Raw genomic sequence first — 22,533 nt, 5'->3', positions numbered from 1 at the left:
GTTTCAGTTGAATAAATCTATTTAAATTGTTATTAAGGTAATGGATTATTTTTCTCCTTCCTAAGTACAACAGAAAAGTTGTCCAAATTATGAATGATTAACCTATTAAACTGGGGATAAAAAAAACTAATATGAAAAGTTGTTATTCTAAAAATCTTCATCTATTTGCATATTAAAGTTATATCAGCAAGAATTAGTCTATGTAGAAAACTAGGATTTAAATCAAATCCACCCTGGTTTATAGGTCACATTATAGGTGGAAAAAGTTCTGAAATGATTTATCTTTGTCTAATTTTTTTACATCGCAGAGACCTGACATTTTAAACAGGGGTGTGTAGACTTTTTATATCCACTGTACTAGGAGGAAGGATTCTTCCTTAATAGTAAAAATGTCATGAGGAAAATATGGAGACAGCCTATTGTTAACCTCTCCTTTTGAAAAGACTAGTTGCCTGGCTACCATGTTGATGCTTTAGCACTTTCTGAATCACTGGTCCTGAAGTATAAAGATAAGCAATTCTTTTTTTCTTGACTTTGTTGCATGCTTGTTTTGGATAGGTGATTGGGAAATAGTGAAGTTGGAAACAACCTGGAATAGTGAAACTGTAGAAACAAAACCCCTGCCCTCAAAAAAAGAAAAAAAAAAAAAGAAAAAAAAAAAAAAACAAACACACACACTGAAATGACTAACTACACTTTAGGCCTCATGCACACTGACTAGGTTTTGTAAACTCCCCTAGAAGCCGCCTCCTCCTGGCCAAAAAAACTCCCTGACACTTGTAAAAGCGTGTAACCCCTTTACCTATGTCAAGCTTTTGGGAATTAATTAGTTTAGTTGGCCAGAATAAAAAATGTATTCTGGTCATTGAAATAAATGCTCAAGCACTAAACGCGCCGATCATTTAGACGCGTCAAATGTTTCTCTGCGAAAACGCAGCTGCTCTAGGACGCAGTGCCAGTGTTTTTTTCTTTTCAGCCACTAAACTCTTCTGCCACAAAATGCTTCTAAAAGCCTATATGTGCATGGACACATAGGATAACATGAGAAGACGAAGAAGGGTAAGACACCCCAAAAGTAACTTCAAAAATGCCCAGTGTGCATGAGGCCTATAAATTAAGGTCTCCTGCACATCGGGCATTTTTGCAGCTGCTTCTAGGGGAGTCAGGCAGTTTTCTTTCCAGCCTCTACGGTAAACTCCGCTCCACATCTTATGTGTCCATGCACACATAGGCTGTTAGCAGCATTTAGCGGCAGGAAAAAAACCCACTGCCAGTGCGTCCAGGAGCAGCAGAGTTTTGACACGCTTGATGTTCTTAGAGATTGAGCGTTAATTTATTTCAATGGCCAAAATAAATTATTCATTCTGGCCAATTAACCGCTTCCCAACCGCCCTTTAGCAGAAATACTGCTACAGGGAGGCACAGGTGTGCAAAATCATATATATATATATATATATATATATATATATACACATATACACACACACACACACACACATATATACACATACATACATACATATACAGTGGGGATCGAAAGTTTGGGCACCCCAGCTAAAAATTTGTATTAATGTGCATAAAGAAGCCAAGGAAAGATGGAAAAATCTCCAAAAGGCATCAAATTACAGATTAGACATTCTTATAATATGTCAACAAAAGTTAGATTTTATTTCCATCATTTACACTTTCAAAATAACAGAAAACAAAAAAATGGCATCTGCAAAAGTTTGGGCACCCTGCAGAATTTATAGCATGCACTGCCCCCTTTGCCAACCTGAGACCTGCCAGTGTCATGGATTGTTCTCAATCATCGTCTGGGAAGACCAGGTGATGTCAATCTCAAAGGTTTTAAATGCCCAGACTCATCTGACCTTGCCCCAACAATCAGCACCATGGGTTCTTCTAAGCAGTTGTCTAGAAAACTGAAACTGAAAATAGTTGACGCTCACAAAGCTGGAGAAGGCTATAAGAAGATAGCAAAGCGTTTTCAGATGTCAATATCCTCTGTTCGGAATGTAATTAAGAAATGGCAGTCATCAGGAACAGTGGAAGTTAAAGCAAGATCTAAAAGACCAAGAAAAATATCAGACAGAACAGCTCACAGGATTGTGAGAAAAACAATTCAAAACTCACGTTTGACTGCACGATCCCTCCAGAAAGATCTGGCAGACACTGGAGCTGGGGTACACTATTCCACTATAAAGAGATACTTGTACAAATATGGTCTTCATGGAAGAGTCATCAGAAGAAAACCTCTTCTACGTCCTCACCACAAAAATCATCGTTTGAACTTTGCAAATGAACATATAGACAAGCCTGATGCATTTCGGAAACAAGTTCTGTGGACCGATGAGGTTACAATTGAACTTTTTGGCTGGAATGAGCAAAGGTACGTTTGGAGAAGAAGGGGCACAGAATTTATTGAAAAGAACCTCTGTCCAACTGTTAAGCATGGGGTTGGATCAATCATGCTTTGGGCTTGTGTTGCAGCCAGTGGCACAGGGAACATCTCACGAGTAGAAGGAAAAATGGATTCAATAAAATTTCAGCAAATTTTGGATGGCAACTTGATGACATCTGTGAAAAAGCTGAAGTTAAAGAGAGGATGGCTTCTACAAATGGATAATGATCCTAAACACACCTCGAAATCCACGGGGGATTACATCAAGAGGCGTAAACTTAAGGTTTTGCCATGGCCTTCACAATCTCCTGACCTCAACATCATTGAAAATCTATGGACAGACCTTAAATGAGCAGTGCGTGACAGACAGCCCAGAAATCTCAAAGAACTGGAAGACTTTTGTAAGGAAGAATGGGCAAAGATACCTCAAACAAGAATTGAAAGACTCTTGGCTGGCTACAAAAAGCGTTTACAAGCTGTGATACTTGCCAGAGGGGGCAGTACAAGATATTAACTCTGCAGGGTGCCCAAACTTTTGCAGACGCCATTTTTTTGTTTTCTGTTATTTTGAAAGTGTAAATGATGGAAATAAAATCTAACTTTTGTTGACATATTATAAGAATGTCTAATCTGTAATTTGATGCCTTTTGGAGATTTTTCCATCTTACCTTGGCTTCTTTATGCACATTAATACAAATGTTTAGCTGGGGTGCCCAAACTTTTGATCCCCACTGTATATACACACACACATATATATATATATATATATATATATATATATATATATATATATATATATATATACAGTCATGGCCGAAATTGTTGGCACCCTTGATATTTCTCCAGGAAATCATGTATTTCTCACGAAACGTATTGCATTAACACATGTTTTGCTATACACATGTTTATTCCCTTTGTGTGTATTGGGACAAAACAAAAAAAGGGAGGAAAGAAAGCAAATTCGACATAATGTCACACAAACCTCCAAAAATGGGCTGGACAAAAGTATTGGCACCCTTTCACAACTGCGGATAAATAAGAATGTTACAAGCATGTGATGCTCCTGTAAACTCACCTGGGGCAAGTAACAGGTGTGGGCAATATAGAAATCACACCTGAAAGCAGATAAAAAGGAGAGACGTTCACTTAACCTTTGCATTGTGTGTCTGTCTGTGCCACACTAAGCATGGACAACAGAAAGAGGAGACGAGAACTGTCTGAGGACCTGAGAACCAAAATTGTGGCAAAATATCAACAATCTCAAGGTTACAAGTCCATCTCCAGAGAACTAGATTTGCCTTTGTCCACAGTGCGCAACATTATCAAGAAGTTTGCAACCCATGGCACTGTAGCTAATCTCCCTGGTCGTGGACGGATGAGGAAAATTGATGAAAGATTGCAACGCAGAATAGTCCGGATGGTGGATAAGCAGCCCCAAACATGTTCCAAAGACATTCAAGCTGTCCTGCAGGCTCAGGGAGCATCAGTGTCAGCGCGAACTATCCGTCGACATTTAAATGAAATGAAACGCTATGGCAGGAGACCCAGGAGGACCCCACTGCTGACACAGAGACATAAAAAAGCAAGACTACAGTTTGCCAAAATGTACTTGAGTAAGCCAAAAGCCTTCTGGGAAAACGTCTTGTGGACAGATGAGACCAAGATAGAGCTTTTCGGTAAAGCACATCATTCTACTGTTTACCGAAAACGGAATGAGGCCTACAAAGAACAAAACACAGTACCTACGGTAAAATATGGTGGAGGTTCAATGATGTTTTGGGGTTGTTTTGCTGCCTCTGGCACTGGGTGCCTTGACTGTGTGCAAGGCATCATGAAATCTGAGGATTACCAAAGGATTTTGGGTCGCACTGTAGGGCCCAGTGTCAGAAAGCTGGGTTTGCGTCCAAGATCCTGGGTCTTCCAGCAGGACAATGACCCCAAACATACGTCAAAAAGCACTCAGAAATGGATGGCAAAGAAGCGCTGGAGAGTTCTGAAGTGGCCAGCAATGAGCCCAGATCTAAATCCCATTGAACACCTGTGGAGAGATCTTAAAATTGCTGTTGGGAAAAGGTGTCCTTCCAATAAGAGAGACCTGGAGCTGTTTGCAAAGGAAGAGTGGTCCAAAATTCCGGGTGAGAGGTGTCAGAAGCTTATTGATGGTTATAGGAAGCGACTGATTTCAGTTATGTTTTCCAAAGGGTGTGCAACCAAATATTAAGTTAAGGGTGCCAATACTTTTGTCCAGCCCATTTTTGGGGTTTTGTGTGACATTATGTCATATTTGCTTTTCTGCCTCTGTTTTATATTTGTTCCAATACATACAAAGGGAATAAACATGTGTATAGCAAAACATGTGTTAATGCAATACCTTTTTTGTGTGAAATACTTGATTTTCAGGAAAAATATCAAGGGTGCCAACAATTTCGGCCATTACTGTATATATATATATATATACACACACACACACACACACACACACACACACATATATATATATACACATACATACACACACACACACACACACGTGATTTGAATGTCCGGGTAGGGGGGACGCGCGAGGCGTGCACAAGCCCTACCCGTGCTACCATTCCCGTCCGTGGTTGTCAATCACCGGGTCATGGCCAGTGATTACTCGCTGGCGCCTGGTGATTGCCGAGCATCTCCGACGGGGAGGAGAACTGTTTGAAAACAAAGCAGTTGTCCTCCCTGTCAGCTTGTGCACACTGCTTTGGATGTCTGTGCACAGCAAGTAAAACAGCACACAGTTAACCCTTTGATCGCCCCTCATGTTAACCCCTTCCTGCCCAGTGCTTTTTTTTTTTAGCACTGATCACTGTATTGGTGTCACTGGGGATGTAAGTGACACCAAGTCAGTTCCCCCCAGTGTCAGAATGCCAGCCGCAGTCTCACAGTCCCGCTATAAGACATGTAGCAGAATACATTTTGGCCTAAATTTATAATGAAATTTGATTTTTTATCTTTTTTTACTGGACATGTTTAACCTCCTCGGCGGTATGATTATTTCCGTTTTTTGTGCTGAAAGCGGTACCATTTTTTTGCATGGAAATATGTAGTTTTTTATTGTAGGCTGTAATTTTTAGGAATAACTCACTGAAATCTGTACGAACAAGAGTCTAGTAAACATCCCGGGTATGATAAAACTTGAAACACGAAATAAATTTAATTCAATAATATAATCAAACCAAAACCACTGAAATTTGAAATACAGAGGCAAATTCGCACATCGCTGAGAAAAGTCGCAAAATCGTTTTCTGTGTCTGATGACGAATTTCGCCACGAATCATCACTCAATTCTGCAAGTGGTTCTGATTTACTATCGCTGTTCTCTAGCTGGTCTAAAACCGCTTTTGACATAAAGGGATGCTTTTTGGACGCCGTGGACGTTTCTCAGTTTCCAGGCAGAAAGAACAGTCAAAATGCAGGCAGGGCACAGGACAAAGCAGTAGGGACAAAATATGTGAAATGCATTGAAACAGCAATGTTTTACTATGTAATAATCATTTTTAAAAAAAATTAAATTTTTTAAAAATTTCAAATTTCCCGCCGTTTCCGGCGCCCGTACGTCCCGACATCACAGGGACCGGAACACGGAAGCCGGATGCCGGCATCAGCCGGAGGAGATGGCCGGGGACGCTGCAGGGGACACATCGTGGGAGCGAAGGACAAGGTAAGTGCTGCAGGGACTCCGAGCAACGGCGCATGGTAAGCCCGAGTGTAGCTCGGGGTTACCGCTCTTGGTACTCAAATTTTACCCCGAGCTACACTCGGGAATACCACTAAGGAGGTTAATAGCAAAAAGTTAAAAATTATGTTTTCTCAAAATTGTCAGCATTTTTTTATTTATAGCGCAGGAAAAAAAACGAAAAAAAAAAAACGCACAGGCAATGCAATCAAATACTACCAAAAGAAAGCTAAATTTGTGGTAAAAAAGGATGTAAATTTCATTTGGGTGCAGCATGGCATGACCATGCAATTGTTAAAGTAACGCATCGCCATAACAAAAAATGGCCTGGTCAGGAGGCGGGGGGGGGTAAATCCTCAAGAGGGCAAGTGGTTAAATGAATTAATGCCCAAACACTTGCCACCTGTAAATGAATCTAAGTGCTTGTAAAAGCGTTAGACACTTTTACAAGCTTCAGGCATCTACAAAACCTTTAGTGTGCATGAGAGCTAAAAAATTTGTCCAAATTGATTTTCTTTCCAGACTTTTGTTATAAGAAATCTGGTCTTGCACTGGTCCCATGTGGTTTGTTGCTGAAGAAATTCAGCATAAGCTGTGAAATATCAGGCACATCAGAATGATGGGCTTAGATGGGAGGAAGGAGCTCAGGATACATTTAAGAGAAGTGAAGGATACATTTTAGATAAGTAACGAAGAGTGGCCAAGAGGAGCTACAGAGATGCAGCATAAAGCTGTGAGTTGGTAACATTTTTCTAAAATGAAATCCTGGCTCACTAGAACTGATACTTTCATACATGATGGCAATTCTGCATGGTTCACATCTGGAACAAAGTATGGTTAGGAAAATTGTTCCATATGGTACAGTTAACATTTTTATGCATTGTCTGTTTTTTGAGTGCTAATGAGGATAATAAATGCCAGTAGTGAAATCTCTCCACTAAAATTCTTGACTCCGCCCTTCACTTTCATGGATTCTCACTGTTCCTACTGAGTAGGGGAGTCTCAGTCCTCACAATGTAGAATAAGACCCTTTGTAATGTCTAGGCACATGGGTAAACTTTGGAATTCAGAAATGGAAATCTTTGTAAATTATATAAGAATCTAACCTATATGCATCTACTCAAAAGCAAAGTTCTGAGAAGACTGTCCCTATAAAAAGAAGAACTTAATGTATTTTCATATTGTTTTTTATTGGAAGACAAAAACACACATTCACGCAGCTAAATGCATGTCCATACATAAACATATTAGGTATGCTCACACACATCACAGATAGAAGCATATATTTAGATATGAAATTCTTATTAACGTTTTTCAAGCACTTGCTTAAAATGCATAGCAACAGATCTAGGCAGTATGAATAGGCCCTAACTGACCCGGTCTCCACAGCTTAGCTGTAAAAGAGCAGGTATACTTACCAGTCTAGCAGCCTGTGTCTTCAAACTCCATGGCTTTGCTGATCCCTGGCTCCTGCAGGTATTCCAAATTTGGAAGTGTGTGAAAACCTACTTCACTCAACGCACGCTGTATTAGCTTTTACCAGCTTGTAAATCACCACAGTTAATAGGATTAAAGGAGAAGTACAGATAAAGCTCTAGAGTCTAAAAGGATCACTGGAGTGCAGTTGAATCTGCACTCCTGTGATGCATTTTCAGCTGACAGCGGGCTGACGTCCACTGTCAGCTGACATCAGTCATCAGCTGGTCCAGGCTGGGAAAAGATCCCGACTTTTAAGTCGGGATCCACCCCAGAGCAGCATCTAGTTCAGCCTCTCCCTTCCCCTCCACAGTCCTAGGCTCCAGTGAGCGCTGAGGGGGGCAGAGCAGACAACGGTGATTGACAGTCACTGTTCTCTGCTCAGAGCAGAGAGGAGAACTCAGCGATCAATGGTCATGTGATTGCTGAGTTCTACCATTAGTGCCAACAGGGGATTGATGCTGTATCCACCTAGGCAAGTACAAATTAGAAGGGGGGAGAAGCCCTATTTCTCTTTTAAATACCTGCAGCAACCAAGGAGCAGCAAAAGTGCTGGAATTTGAAGACTGAAGATCTTGCACACTGCTGCCCTAAAAAAAAACGCAGCATTTTTTAATAATACAGGACTTTTTTTTTTTTTTTTAAACTAATGTAAATGCAGATCATTGCTTTCAATGTGCCTGTACACACACAAGCACATATACATTTGCTGCATACAGATCAGTGAAAAAAAAGAATCCAAATACAGAAATCTGTGTTGCTGGTCAGTATTTTTATGAATATACACGTACAAATACGTGCATATACCTGCACATATTTGCACGTACGCCACACACCCTTGATTACAATAAATCTTAAAGAATTTTTTTGTGTGTGTGCGCGCATATAAATATTCGTAAGGGCTACAACCCATCCTTGCGTTTTTTTTCCTGCCAGGAATGTCTGATGTTCATACAACAATTCTGTTTCCAAGTACCCTACATGTTTGTTTAAGCCTGGGGTGTGTTTACGAGAGACCCTGTGGTTAGTCCACTCAGCCATGGTATATAAAAACTGATAAAGTAAAAGCCCTGCTTCTGTGCTCTAACCTGATCCATAGCTGCATGAATAAAAATATATAGTACAAAAGCGTGATTATATTAATACAGCGCTCCTACCCTACAAAGTGCAAAAGGAACACATACTAACTACAAGAGGTAGAAACACTGAAGTGTGCGGTAACTCACTAAATTCTTATAACTTTGGGGACCCAGGTAATGAGATTACCCCGCTATTGTTTCTGGATTTGTTGACATCCTTCTTGGTGTTCTACTACTCTAAAGCCAGCTATAGATGGAGCGATTTTTCTTTCCTGCAGGTTGCAGGAAAAAAAAAAAAAAGCTGCTCGATTCCCCCATCAGCACAGTAAGTGTTGATGGGGAACCCTTTCAGCGGAGCCAGTGTGTTTTCCTGGTGGGGGTGGAGCCATCGCCACTGGAAGAACACAGGAATTACTGCTATCGGCTATAGTAGCCGCTACCAATAATCCCATGTAAAATCCAACAAGCTGGTGGTACCCAAGTTGATCGACTGATAAACTCTGGTACATTCAGCCTGCCCATTTGAACCTGCTAAACCGGTCAAGATTTGAACAGTCTATGGCCAGCTTAACTCTTCCTACTGAATTGTATTCCAAAATTTCAACAGGCAGAGTAGAACCCTGTTGTTATGAACAGTCCTGAGAACACAAGCACAGAGACCTTGCTATCCGAGTCCATGACAGATAGAAGAGACCATAGAACTAAAATATCAGATGGGTGGACTGAGTCTCTTATAATAAAAAGCACTCCATTGATAAGCAGAGCACAAGGAATTCACAAAGCTAGACAAACAATATTCTATTCAGTAACATACTTCATTTTCACATGCCAAGATCACAGTTGTGAAAAGGATAATTGTGCTGCTAGCTCCTTCCCCTGGAATGGCCCAGATCAGCTCAAGAGAATGTGTGTCACACTGACAATATGATTCTGCCATCTTACACATTGCACACAAAACGTAGAACTTAATTATCAAAGAATTACAAAGACCGCACTGACTTGCAGTTACTTTCTAGCTGTGTTGAACACTGGCGAATATGACAGCTCATATAATCAGGTTACAAGCAACAACACATTATAAATACAGTCAATACATTCAATAAAAATCCATCATAATTAGTTATGTATTGATGGAATAGACAAACAGTATAAAAATAGTGAGTCCCAGAAGGAAAGATTTAGAAATTCCTATAAAGCACAATATGGAAATACTGGCCATGTGGTGGAATTACACCTACTCTTTTAGGAAATCAACATTTCAGTATCAGTAAAGTCAGTTCAGATTTGTATCAGCTGTATTATGTGTGTTATGATACCCAAACAGTATGTATCTGACTAGTTTACTCTTCACCCTAAAGGTAACCAGTCATGATTGGGCTAATGCAGTAATCAGAACAGGAAAACCTATAAAATATTTATAATTATCAACCTAATTTTGCTTGGGTTGAGTTGTTGACGGAACTCATGCTGATTGCATATACGCCAACACCGAAGTAACTAAAGCACTATAAAAACAGACCTGTCGCTCCCCTCTATAATACAGGACTCTTACATGATGCCTTCAGGCACACTAAAGAGGCAGGAAGCTCAGTTCAACAAAGCAACAAAAACAAGAGAAAAAAAAAATTAAAATATAAAATAACATAACCAACTATTGCTGCAATATTCATTTAATTCCAGAGATTTCCGCTATAGCTTTTTTCTGGCACCAGATGTCTTCAGCCTGATGCCCAGCATCAATTAATCCACTTCTGAGTCCAGGTCATTCTGGACCCAACCCAGCCTGTGACTGGACAGTGAAAGGAGAAATAGTACACTGATGAGCTCATGTCTGGCATTTTGCTTTCTCCTTCTATCAGAATGCATCTTTTCAGCACATGAACTGATTGGCTCCAGGTGCTTTTTCTTCCTCTTGCAGTACAGCCCAGCTGTACAGGGACTGCAAGAGGTTAATAACAGGTTAAATCTAGGTACTTACACTACTTTCATTTAAAGATACATTTAGAGATTGATTGGAGCGCCATTACTTGTTGTTTTTTATGGCTGCCTAGAGTTGAGCTTTAATGTAAAAAGACAGACTGCATCATTTATGCATTTATTTTTCCCATTGTTACACCTATCCATCGCCTAAATGTCTGTTGTGGCACGTTAGGCAAAAATATCTGAATGATAAAAATGAATTTAAAAAACCTCTCAAAATACAAATAACAGTTGGAATCTAGAATTTAAAGGTGTGACCCAGGAAAATACAGATACAGCAAAGCTAAGCTAAAGCTTTATGGGCAAATTATTATGGAGGGCAGATATTGCTGTCCATTCTCCATGATTCTGAACTCTGCTACACACACCACTTCACATACATTTATAAAAAAGCAGACCATAGTGTGTAGCCAGCTAAGCTTCAGGAGTATGATATAGCCGACAAAGCTTTGGGACTGAAGGACAGTTGGTCATTTAAAGAATATGTAATGTTATATTCCTGATATATGCTGATACCAAAAAACCTTTTAGTCAAAAGTGGCTACAGTGACCTATGACATCTGCGTGGATGTGGGGATCCTTAGGAAGTCATAAATTAGTTTTTTTTTTTAAAGACTATGTAAACCCAGCATTTCATATTCTTGATAAGTGTCTGCTGTACCATGCACTTGTATGAAAAAGTATCCTCTTCTCTTTGTATTGCTTCCTTTGCATGAAATTCCTTGTGTTCCTGCCAGTCCCTCTGCTTTCCTGTAAAAAACTTACCACACTAAGCAAGAGAGCACAGTGTGGTCAGTTAACTAGCTGTTCTGAGAACTCAGCCCGCTCTTCTCCAATGATCAGACATGTGCTAGCAGGCACCCTCCCACACAATCATTAAAGTGGTTGTAAAGGCTCAAGGTTTTTTTACCTTCATGAATTCGATGTATGAAGGTAAAAAACCTGTCTGCAACAGCTCCCCCAGCCCACTCAATACTTACCTGAGCTTCATTGTGATCCAGCGATGTGAACAGCCTGGGCTGTCCCGGGTCTCTGCCTCCTCATTAGCGGAGATAGCAAGCAGGAGCCATTGGCTCCCACTGCTGTCAATCACAGTCAGTCAGCCAGCCAATGAGGAGAGAGGGGGTGGGGCCAAGCCAAAGGACACACGGAGCAGCAGGGGCCCCCATAGCAAGCTGCTTGCTGTGGGGGCACCTTACAGGAAGGAGGGACCAGGAGAGCCTGTGGTGGACCCGAGAAGAGGAGGATCCAAGCTGCTCTGTGCAAAACCACTGCCCACAGCAGGTAAGTATAGACATGTTTGTTATTTTTTCCATTAAAAAAATAAATAAATAAACTTTTAAAATCACTTTAAGTGTGGATTCACACATTTGTGGAGAGAATTAAAGCTCCATTTTCACAGCTAATTGACAAAGTAGTTCAGCAGTTCAGGTCAGTTTTAGATCAGGTCATGTGTGATTCAGATGCGTTCCTATAGAAGTCAATGAGCCTGAATTCGCACCTGAACCAGACCGCACTGCTCAGAAAACTGACAGGACTCTTTCAATCTGCACTGATTCTGCACTCCAGTTTCACCGCAAATATGTGAACAGGCACAATAGAAACCAATGTTATTTCACATGTCATGCGATTTGGATGCAGTTCAAAATGCATCCAATCCGCATATATGTGAACTGGCTCTTACTGGGAAGATAAGTATTCTGCTGTTTCTCCTCCAGCTCTCTAAGATCCTTATGCAGCTGACAACAGAGTATGTGAACGCTTATTAAAAAAAAAAAAAAAACACGACATGTTTATTTATAATCTATACATAAAAAGTGTGGTCTTTCATTGCCATTTTAAATTGAATGGTTTGTTTTACAAGGTGGGGGTTCACATTTACTTTAATCTTTGATAGGTCACATGACCACTAGTACTTCGCTAGGTTGAAAGTCCTGAAGCAAAGAGCACAACAATTGTAAAGCACATCAGCATGCTTTGTAATTGTGCTGTGTGTGTTTTTTTTACAGCAAATGGTATGCCCGCAGTGTAGTCATACCACTGCTTTTCAGGTATATAAAAAGACAACCACTATCAAAAGGCCTTATGTAAAAAAAAAAGAAAGATATAAATCTGACATAATATTTTGCTAAATTCTGTGAAGGCTGATTTACTAAATGAATTGAAAATCTTCTCTCAAAAAATATCCAATCCTGTTACTTCTTTCATCTGCACAAGAAAAAACAACACACACACACACACACACACACACACACACACACACACACACACACACTAGGAGCAGCTGAAAAAATGTCCAGTGGGCATGAGACCTTAGAAATCATCCGATAATAAAAATCTACAGCCAGTATACAGTATAACTTCACCAAAAAAATCCTGTTGTTGCTATAAATCTTTACTCCCTGTCTGTTTCATCCAGGAAGCAATGATAGATTGTAGTGTAGCAAAACTGGGGAAACACTGGACTCATTCAGTATTACAGGAAGCATGTCTCTGTAGTAAAATACACACAGCACAATGTAAAAGACATATAGCACAATGTAAAAGACATACAGCACACAGTTAACCCTTTGATCGCCCCCAGATGTTAACCCCATCCTTAGTTCCCCCCAGTGTCAGAATGCGCACCGCAGTCCCACTATAAGTTGCTGATCGCCACCTTCTAGTATAAAAAAAAAATTAAAATAGAAATTCCAGTATATATATCGCCATTTGTAGACGCTATAACGTTCACGTAAACCAATTAATTTACACATATTGGGATTTTTTTTTTTCTTTTAGCAAAGACATGTAGAATACATTTTGGTCTAAATTTATGAAGAAATTAGATTTTTAACCATTAGCCGCCCGGCCAATAGCCGTTTGGCGGCCGGAAAAATGCTTTAGATTTCCGGGTGGACACCATATGGCGTACTCCCAGGCATGCGCAGTTTGCACGCTTGCAGAGCCGCGATCTGTCACCGGTAGTGTACCTCGAACACGGCCGATGACAGATCTGAGTACCGGCCCCGTTGCCGGTACCATGTGACCTGCTGTGACCAATCATAGCAGGTCACATGACAGTTGTCTACAATGGATGGCTTCATTCATGCCATCCATTGTATACTAGTGTCTAGCTGTGAGTGGTCACAGCGATCACATGCACATTTCATGTGTCAGTGTCAGTGGGAGGAGTCGTGCCCCATCGTTGGTGTCAGTGGGAGGAGTCGTGCCCCATCGTTGGTGTCAGTGGGAGGAGTCGTGCCCCATCATTGGAACACCATACCATATTGAAATCAAATCTGAGGTTTTTTAATTTTTATTTGGTGTGCGTTGGAAGAGGGGTAGTCTTATACGGCGAGTATAGCCCAAACCCTATATTTACACAGGAAAAGTAGGGGGTCGCCTTATACGCCGGAAAATACGGTAATTTTTTTTTTTTTTAATATTGTCTGTCTTATTTTGTTTATAGTGCAAAAAATAAAACAGGCGATCAAATACCACTGAAAGAAAGCTCTATTTGTGGGATAAAAAGGATGTAAATTTCATTTGGGTATAGCGTTGCATGACCGTGTAACTGTCAGTTAAAGTAAAGCAGTGCCGTAACGCAAAAAATGGCCTGGTCAGGAGGGGGGGGGGTAAATCCTCTGGAGGGCAAGTGGTTAAAAAAACAGAATTTTTAAAAATGTATAGTTCTAAACAAAAATGTTAACCAGTTCAATACCGGGCACTTTTACCCTCTTCCTGCCCAAAGCCAATTTTCAGCTTTCAGTGTTGTTGCACTTTGAATGACAATTGTGGGGTCATGCAACACTGTACCCATAAATTTTTTTTTTTTTTTTTTTTTAAACAAATAGAGCTTTTTTTTGTGGTATTTAGTCACTGCTGAGTTTTTTATTTTTTGCTAAACAAAATCAACCCGAAACTTTTGAAAACAAAACGTGTTTGTTATAAAATTAAGCAAATAAAAAAAACCTCTCTTCATAAATTTAGGTCAAAATGATTTTTGCTACATTTCTCTGGTGAAAATTTCCCAAAATTAGTGTATATTATTTAGTCTGTAGGAAAGTTAGAGAGTCCACAAACCATGGTGTATATATATCTGAAAATTGATCAACCCTGAGGGCCAATCTCATTTATTGAGGCCTGAAAACACTAGGATGGTACAAATAACCCACATTTGACCCTTTTTTGGAAAATAGACAGTCCAAGGTATTTAGTAAGAGGCATGCCAAGTTTTTTGAAGTTGTAATTTTTTTGTTACAATTTTTTTAATAAAACGAAGAAAAAAAAATCACTATTTTATATATATATATATATATATATATATATATATATATATATATATATATATATATATATATATATATATATATAGTTACCAGTCCAGTGTTAGTGGTCAGAGACACTGGCTGGTGACTGTATGTAAAAAAAAATAAAATAAATAATAAAACTTTTTTTTCTAAATGGGAGTATCCTCCTGCGCTTTATATGGATGTGATCCCTATAATTATAGCTTCTGTCACTCGACTTAAACCAATAAGTGATAAATATGCATACGTAAATTAGTGAAGCGCTAAAAATACCTAAATAAATTCATACTATAGTGCCATTTATAACTGCATAATAGTGTTCTGTGATAAATGACTCAAACATACAGAACACTATTATGCAGTTATAAATGGCACTATAGTATGAATTTATGTAGTTATTTTTAGCGCTTTACTAATTTATGTATGAATACTTTTTTTCTATTATTTTTTCTTTACCATTTTTTTTTTTCAACACACTGTGACCAGAGCAACACAATGTTACCATAGTAACATTGTACTACTCTGGGCAAAGGATCAAGATTTTTGTTTTTCACATTATGATTGCCAATACCAATGTATTTCATGGATATTAGCAACCATTGTTACTGAATGAAACCGATACATTCAGACTTTTGTGATTAGCTGTGATTGGGCAAAGCTCATCACATGATACAGATGTGCTGTGATTGGCCGTCTGAACCATCTGTCTGCTGTGTCACAGCTAACAACACAATTGTATACAAAGGATGGCATGAAAGAAAGCCATTCATTGTATACAATTGTCATGTAATCTGCTGTGATTGGTCACATGACACTGGCAGCAGGCCAGGGTAGTGATCTGTCATCGGCTGTGTCCCGTGGACACAGCCGGTAACAGAACACACCGCTACACGGCCCCACAGCTGCATGAGCGGCACCTTCTGATAGGACAGCATATGAGGTCTACTCAGAATGAGGAGAGTCCCACCCAGCCGTCAATCGGCTATTGGCCGGGCAGGAAGTTGTTAAATAAATACGTTACGTATTACGTTGAAGCAGCATTTCCCATTATTTTTTCATAACATATTTCTCATTTTGGTGGTCTTACCATTGTAGCCTTCCAGCACAGAGTCAATAATCGGCCTGGCTGTTAAATTGTAAACATCCAGCTGGTTACTTTCTGGTCCAAAAACTGTGTCAAACGTAAAAGTCTTTGGGGGCTCGTTCATAGAGTCTACTTTGTGAACAGCAATAGTTCCCCTTATTTCATCCACATTTACAGCCATCTTGCTGCCCATGGCTTTCTCTCGGTCGTTCAATGGACGACATCGTACTACAACCTTCACATTATCACAGGATTCAGGTTTCTCTACTTTGTTGATCTGTGAATACAGACAGAAAATAAATTACCACAAAACAAGGTTTAAAAAAACAAAACAAAAGAAAAAGTACATACAGCACAAATCATAGCAAACTGTCATTTTTTCAGACACATTCATTCATTTTTGTCCTTCCCCCACACAACTTTTGAAAAAGCTGCTTGCACAAGTAAAAAAAAAAAAAAAAAAAAAAAAAAAAAAAAAAGTACTTACTTACCCCAAGGCTACTCATGGTACTCATGGTGCCTAATCCAGAGCACTGTCATTTCTTTCTGCTGTCAGCATGAATCACTTCTGATATGTTTTCCAGACACCAAGAGAAAAATGGTGATGGGGAGGGACCTCCAGCAGATTGACAGTCTCAGATCTGTTCCTGTGAGCTGTGTGAAGGGGGGTGTGTCCCTTCCCCCCAATCTGCTCTCAGAGCTCTCCTTACTGAGCTCTGCAGTGTAATTTCAGCAATCCAACCCCTTTGGGGTTTTTTTTCCCACTCTCAGACACTTATAAGTGCCCATTCTCATATATGTGGATTGGATGTGGTTTTAACCGCATCCAATCCGCATGACATGTGAAAAGACATTGCTTCCTATGGTGCCTTTTCACATCTGTCCCATGCACTGGCAGTGCGGATTCAGTGCAGTTTTAAAAAGAGTCATGTCCGATTTCAGAGCAGTGCAGTCCGGCTCAGGATTACAGGCTATTGGCTTCTCTGAGAACTCAAAACAAAATCAAAACCGATATCCAAATATACTAATATACGAAAACCAATACCCTATATCTTCACACTTAAAAAGTCACACTTTTACCCTTGAAAGTCCAAAATAAATAAAACCCTCTTAGTGTCAGTGAATCTTCGCAATTCTTTTTCTTCATTGTAATTATCCAAAAAGTATGGTCGATTTCCACCGTGTACCTCCAAAAAAATATAAAAGACCTAAATAAATAATCAAAAGCCTTTAGGATAATAATCCGATATGCCAAAAATTTCTCCAAGATTATCCCACAATCGCTCTGCAAGATACCGGACTATCCCATGTCTTCAAGCATGATGTGAGGAAACGCTTCTCAGAGCCGTCCATAGATTACCACTCACAATAGGTGTGGAATACACAGAAGAATCTCCTTATGCCATGCAGCTCCTGAGGGGTCTCATGTCCGCTGGCCCGGTCCTTCAGTCCCGCTGTCCCCTATCTCCCCGACCTACCAGTCACAATAAAGCGATGCATGACGGGAGGCCTCCTGTCACCCGCAACTCCCAGCTCCTGTTTGGTGACTGGTAGGTCGGGAAGATATTATCCTAAAAGGCTTTTGATTATTTATTTAGGTCTTTTTTATTTTTTTGAAGGTACACGGTGAAAATCGACCATACTTTTTGGATAATTACAATGAAGAAAAAGAATTGGGAAGATTCACGGACACTAAGAGGGTTTTATTATTTATTTATTTTTCTCTGGGAATAGTTTCTAAACTGCATATGTGTGAACAGATAAGATCCTGACCTAATCCTGTCCTGAACCTGATGTAAACCTGACCTGAACCACTGAACAACTACTGTATCAATTAGCTGTGAAACCTAAGCTTCAATCTGCACCGCACATGTGTGAATCAGCTCTAAATTCTGCACTTTGAATGGCTGTAGAGAAGAGAAAACTGCAGATAAACCAACTTATGTAGGAGGATTTGTTTCATCTCTGTGTATCACCTGAGGATAGTCACGTCACTGGGTATTTGTAAGGGTTTACATCCACTTTAAGGTAAAAGATGCTGGGGTTTTAATACCAATTTAGGAATGAATTGCATCACAGCGTACCAACATGCGTCTTACCGTGGCACAACTATATGAACCAAGCCTGAGGGCCAGTTCACACTACTAAAATGCACTCCGGATGCATTACAGTTCACACCACATGCCAGTATGGTTTTGTGCAGAACAAATGCAGCATGTTCTTTTTTTCTGCACCGGAAACGGACTGGAACTGACTGCACTAGTGTGAACCAGGGCCATTGGAATACATGGAAAACACTGTGCATGCATTTTCGATGCGGAAAAAAAGCACACTGAACTGCATCTAGTGTGAACTAGCCCTAAAACATTGCAGGTGTTGACACATCAAGTGGACCACAGGAATCAAGGTGCATAGAAACAAAGCAAGTGGATGAGCACGGGTCATGCAAAAATCACATGGGTTTAACTAAAGCCTTTTTTTTAAGTTTTTGATAGAATGGAGATGGATCAGAACACAGGTTCTGTCAGGTTTTTATTGCGGTCTGTCCTCCCATTAGGGAAATTCACTCCCTCTATTTGTTCTGTTTACCATTATCATTGAAAGTGAAAGTAAAAGAAAACCACAATTTTGGGTTGCCCCCAGAAAAGTAATAGAGGGGAAATATTCCAAAGGGGACACTAGTTCTGGTGACCTGGGGGCCCCCAAATTGATTCCTCCTAATTTGCAGGGATTGCCTCTTAAATCTCGTTTTGGCTATGGGAAAGGAAGTGAAGGTAAATCTCCCTAATGGAACACAGATAGCAAAAAAAAAAAAAAACTGACGGGGTTATAACCCTCCCTTGCTCTGTCCAAAATGAGAAATGCCTATAGTTCTACTTTAACCACTTGCCTACTGGGTACTTTTACCCCCTTTGTGCCCCGGCCAATTTTCAGCTTTCAGTGCTGTTGCACTTTGAATGACAATTGCGCGGTCATGCAACATTGTACCCATATGAAATTTTTATCATTTTTTTTCACACAAATAGAGCTTTCTTTTGGTGGTACTTACTCACTGCTGGGTGTTTTAGTTTTGCGTGACAAACAAAAAAAAAAAGAGCAAAAATTTTGGAATAAAAAAAAGTTGTCTGTTTCTATTATAAAATTTTGCAAACAGGTAATTTTTTTCCTTCACTGATGTGCGTTGATGAGGCTGCACTGGTATGCAACAATGATGGGCACTGATAGGCGGCACTGATGGGCAGCACTGACTGGCAGTACTGTTGGGCAGCACTACTAGGCACTGATGGGCACAGGTGGGTGGCACTGATGGTCAGAGCCGATCCGTCCTCTGACAATTGCCGGTTATCGGCAGTACTTTCCTCACGCTGTGACAGTGTGAGGAAAGTGCAGTTGATAACCGCCAACTGCATTTACCACTGATCTGCTGTGTCATTGGACACGGCTGATCACGTGGTAAAAGGACGCTGTGATTGGCCTTTTACTGCATCACGTGATCGGCTGTGTCCTTAGGACACAGCGATCACAGAGATCACCAGGGGCGTGCAGGAGGGCACGTTCTGGTTTCATTCATTTTTATTATCCAGAGCAAACTCCCCCATCCATCCATATCTCTGTGCTTTATTTTGCAGAAAAATCACGTTGAAAAACACTCCACTAGAATTTCTGGCCATCTTGAGAAAGGGCAGATGATTCATGTAGCATTTACTTCCTGGAATGCATCTGCCCTTAGCTCAGGCATGCAGGTAGGAGGCTGTGCTTAGCTGAGAAAACCCCTCCTCCCCTCCTGAAGACTCCTGGGATCTATGACATCCTTATTTGCCCAGGCCTGGAAACCACGAAGTAACTGAAGAAATGTAAAAAAAAAAAAAAAAAAAAAAAGTTTAAAGCAAGCAAATATGATATACGTTTCTATTTACTAATTCTAGCAGCATAAGGATTCAAAATAGTCAATGTTGATTGAGAGAGTGAAGTTCTGCTTTAAGCACATTCAAGATAGAGTGAGGAAGGGTTAAATCCCCCTGAAAAGTAAAGAGGTATTAAACCCCAAACCAAAAATGTAATGTATTACAGTTACCAATCAGTAGATGTGGTGGCTGCATTCGTTTTCTATTTTAGCCTTTTCCCTTTGTTTTCCCCTGGTGATCTGACCAGTAAACACACCTCCTGTATTAGAGTGTCCCCACTCTGCAAGAATGAGCACAGGTGGCACATTTAGACAGCAGCATTGTCAGTTTGGGAGGCAGAGGAGTGTTGGATGTACTTGCAGATTTACATACACTTACAAACTGAAGAAAAGCACCAGCAAATACTTTGTAAGCAGTTACAGCAACACAGTCAAAAGTATACCTTATGGCGTCGCTTGAAGCTATGGATGGAAGGAAAAGGATTACCTCACTGGCAAGTGAGGAGAGGGGAGCATGAGGCCAAGCGATTTCAGTATCAGCCAGTACAAATGAGGGGATGGGAGCTGCTCAACTGACCCCAGGAGTCCAATATTAAGGAATGGCCTCAGCAGCCGTTCTGGCCATGACCTCTGTGACCAAGCCCCGGAGGGCGGGTAGAAACGCATCAAGCCTACCATTGAAAGCACCCCTATCAGTAATATATGATTTGTCTCAACCCCCTAACTGCTACATCTGCAGGAAAGCTTGTTCTGTTGAAAAACAACAGACTTACAGGCTGGATCGCAAGAAAATAAAAGAAAGAAAGCCTTATAAAAGGAAATTAATGCAGTCATGGTAAACTGCAACATAATAAAGATTTTGGGTTTAGCGTGACTTTCAGATATCCTCACTTCCTATCCTGGTGACAACGTTATCACTGGGAAAGGAAAGACTTGACATTGCACCATTCCACCCTCTATCGAAAGCCAAATAAAATGTTTTGGGTGGAGTTACACTTTAAGTCAACAGAAGAAAGTGCAATGTTAACCTTTCCTAGATCTCCTGTATTGTTTCCGATGTCTAGTTCCCTCATATCACTGAGGGATGAATGTATAGAAATCCCACAATAAGATGGCTAGATCTGCTGCTACTGTGAGGATGTTCTCCCTCCATTGAAGAATGAAGGCACAGCATTGCTCCCTGGTACACAGGCCGGGTATGCTGAGCTCACTGGGCTATAGGCCACACAATCCTGGGATGTCAGCAGGCCGGATGAATGGGCGATGGTACTGAATCAACTCCCCACACATAGCAACCGCGAGCCCCTCCCTCGGGCACCACCCAGCCCCTCATTACCGGCATGTTTGCAGTGCTCCGGGACGAACCCCGAGAAGTAGGGGTGAACTCGAACACCAGCTGACACCACTAGAACGGACACCCCAAATCTCTGGAGCAGCACCTCCGCTTCACACACTGCGCATGCGATCGGAGAACAGGCTTGCTGGAGTGACCGGGCTCCTGACCAATAACGCAAGAACTTCGCTCTCGGCTGCGGCTGCGTGCAGCCAATCCGCGCATATCTGCTCGTTGTTGTTTATGGGCGGGAAGGGCTGCTGTACTGCATGTGACCGATAGGGAGATGAGCCAATAGGGAGCTCTGGGAGGATGGGCCCCGCCCAGAAACGTTTCTGCGGTTGGGTAGCTGCTGCCATGGTGACTGTTGTGAAGGATTGGGCCTGAGCTGAGAGCTGACTCAGGTGTGTTTGTCCTGACTAGTGGCGAAACTAGACATTCTCTCACCCCGGGCAAAGAGTCAGTTTGCCCCCCTCCACCCCCATGGTATCAGTAGAGGACTGGACAGTGTCAGTAGGGGAGTGGAGGGTGTCATTCAGTAGAGCAGTGCATGGTGTCAGTAGGGGAGTGGAGGGTGGCATTCAGTAGAGCAGTGCATGGTGTCAGTAGGGGAGTGGAGGGTGGCATTCAATAGAGCTGTGGACAGTGTCAGTAGAGTAGTGGACAAGGTCAATCAGTAGATTAGTGGACGGTGTCAGTCAAGCAGTGGATAATGTCAGTAGAGCAGTGGACGGTGTCAGTGAGCAGTGGATTGGGTCAGTCAGTAAAGCAGTGGATTGGGTCAGTCAGTAAAGCAGTGGATTGGGTCAGTCAGTAAAGTAGTGGACGGTGTCAGTCACTAGAGTAGTGGCTGGTGTCAGTAGGCCATTCCCCCAGGTTCCTGGCCAGTACTCTTCAAAAAGGCAGCAAGATAGGCAGTGCAGCATATTGAATGCCCGGCCGGATCCTGGCTCCCCTGCGATCAGCGGTAGTGCAGCAGGGGGCTCACTGTCACACTGAGCTGCCGGTAATGTGAGTTCGGCGGCTCCCTGTTTGAGTACAACTCAGGTGAGTCTGTGACAGTTTAGCCAGATCCAACCCCAAACATCCCAGCTAGTGACAGCTGCAGTCATCTGTCTCTCTCTCAATTTGGCTTCCAGGGCTGGCAGCGCCCCTCTCATGTTTGCACCTGGGGCACATCCTGACAACCTGCATTTACACCTCGGTCACATCAGGTGCGACTTGGCATGCGATTTGCATGCCATGCGACTTGCAAATCATATGCCAAGTTGCACC

General features: G+C 41.3%; 1 protein-coding gene across 1 annotated transcript in view; it reads right to left on the bottom strand.

Moving 5' to 3' along the window:
* Positions 1-21,412, bottom strand: part of KIF3A (kinesin family member 3A) — a gene marked incomplete at its 3' end in the record, with an annotated part of 100,367 nt that extends 78,955 nt beyond the window's left edge. The window contains exons 1-2 of the mRNA XM_089673052.1: positions 21,262-21,412; positions 16,025-16,298 (exon numbers count right to left, since the gene is read on the bottom strand). Of these exons, the coding sequence (XP_089529178.1) occupies positions 16,025-16,298; positions 21,262-21,267 (280 nt within the window). The remainder of the gene's footprint in view (positions 1-16,024; positions 16,299-21,261) is intronic.
* Between the last annotated feature and the right edge of the window lie 1,121 nt (positions 21,413-22,533).

The sequence above is a fragment of the Staurois parvus genome, unplaced genomic scaffold (assembly GCF_062004578.1).
Source record: "Staurois parvus isolate SC_StPar_1 unplaced genomic scaffold, SC_StPar_1.0 ptg000133l, whole genome shotgun sequence".
NCBI classification, from domain to species: domain Eukaryota; kingdom Metazoa; phylum Chordata; class Amphibia; order Anura; family Ranidae; genus Staurois; species Staurois parvus.
This window is presented reverse-complemented; position numbering and strand designations above follow the sequence as displayed.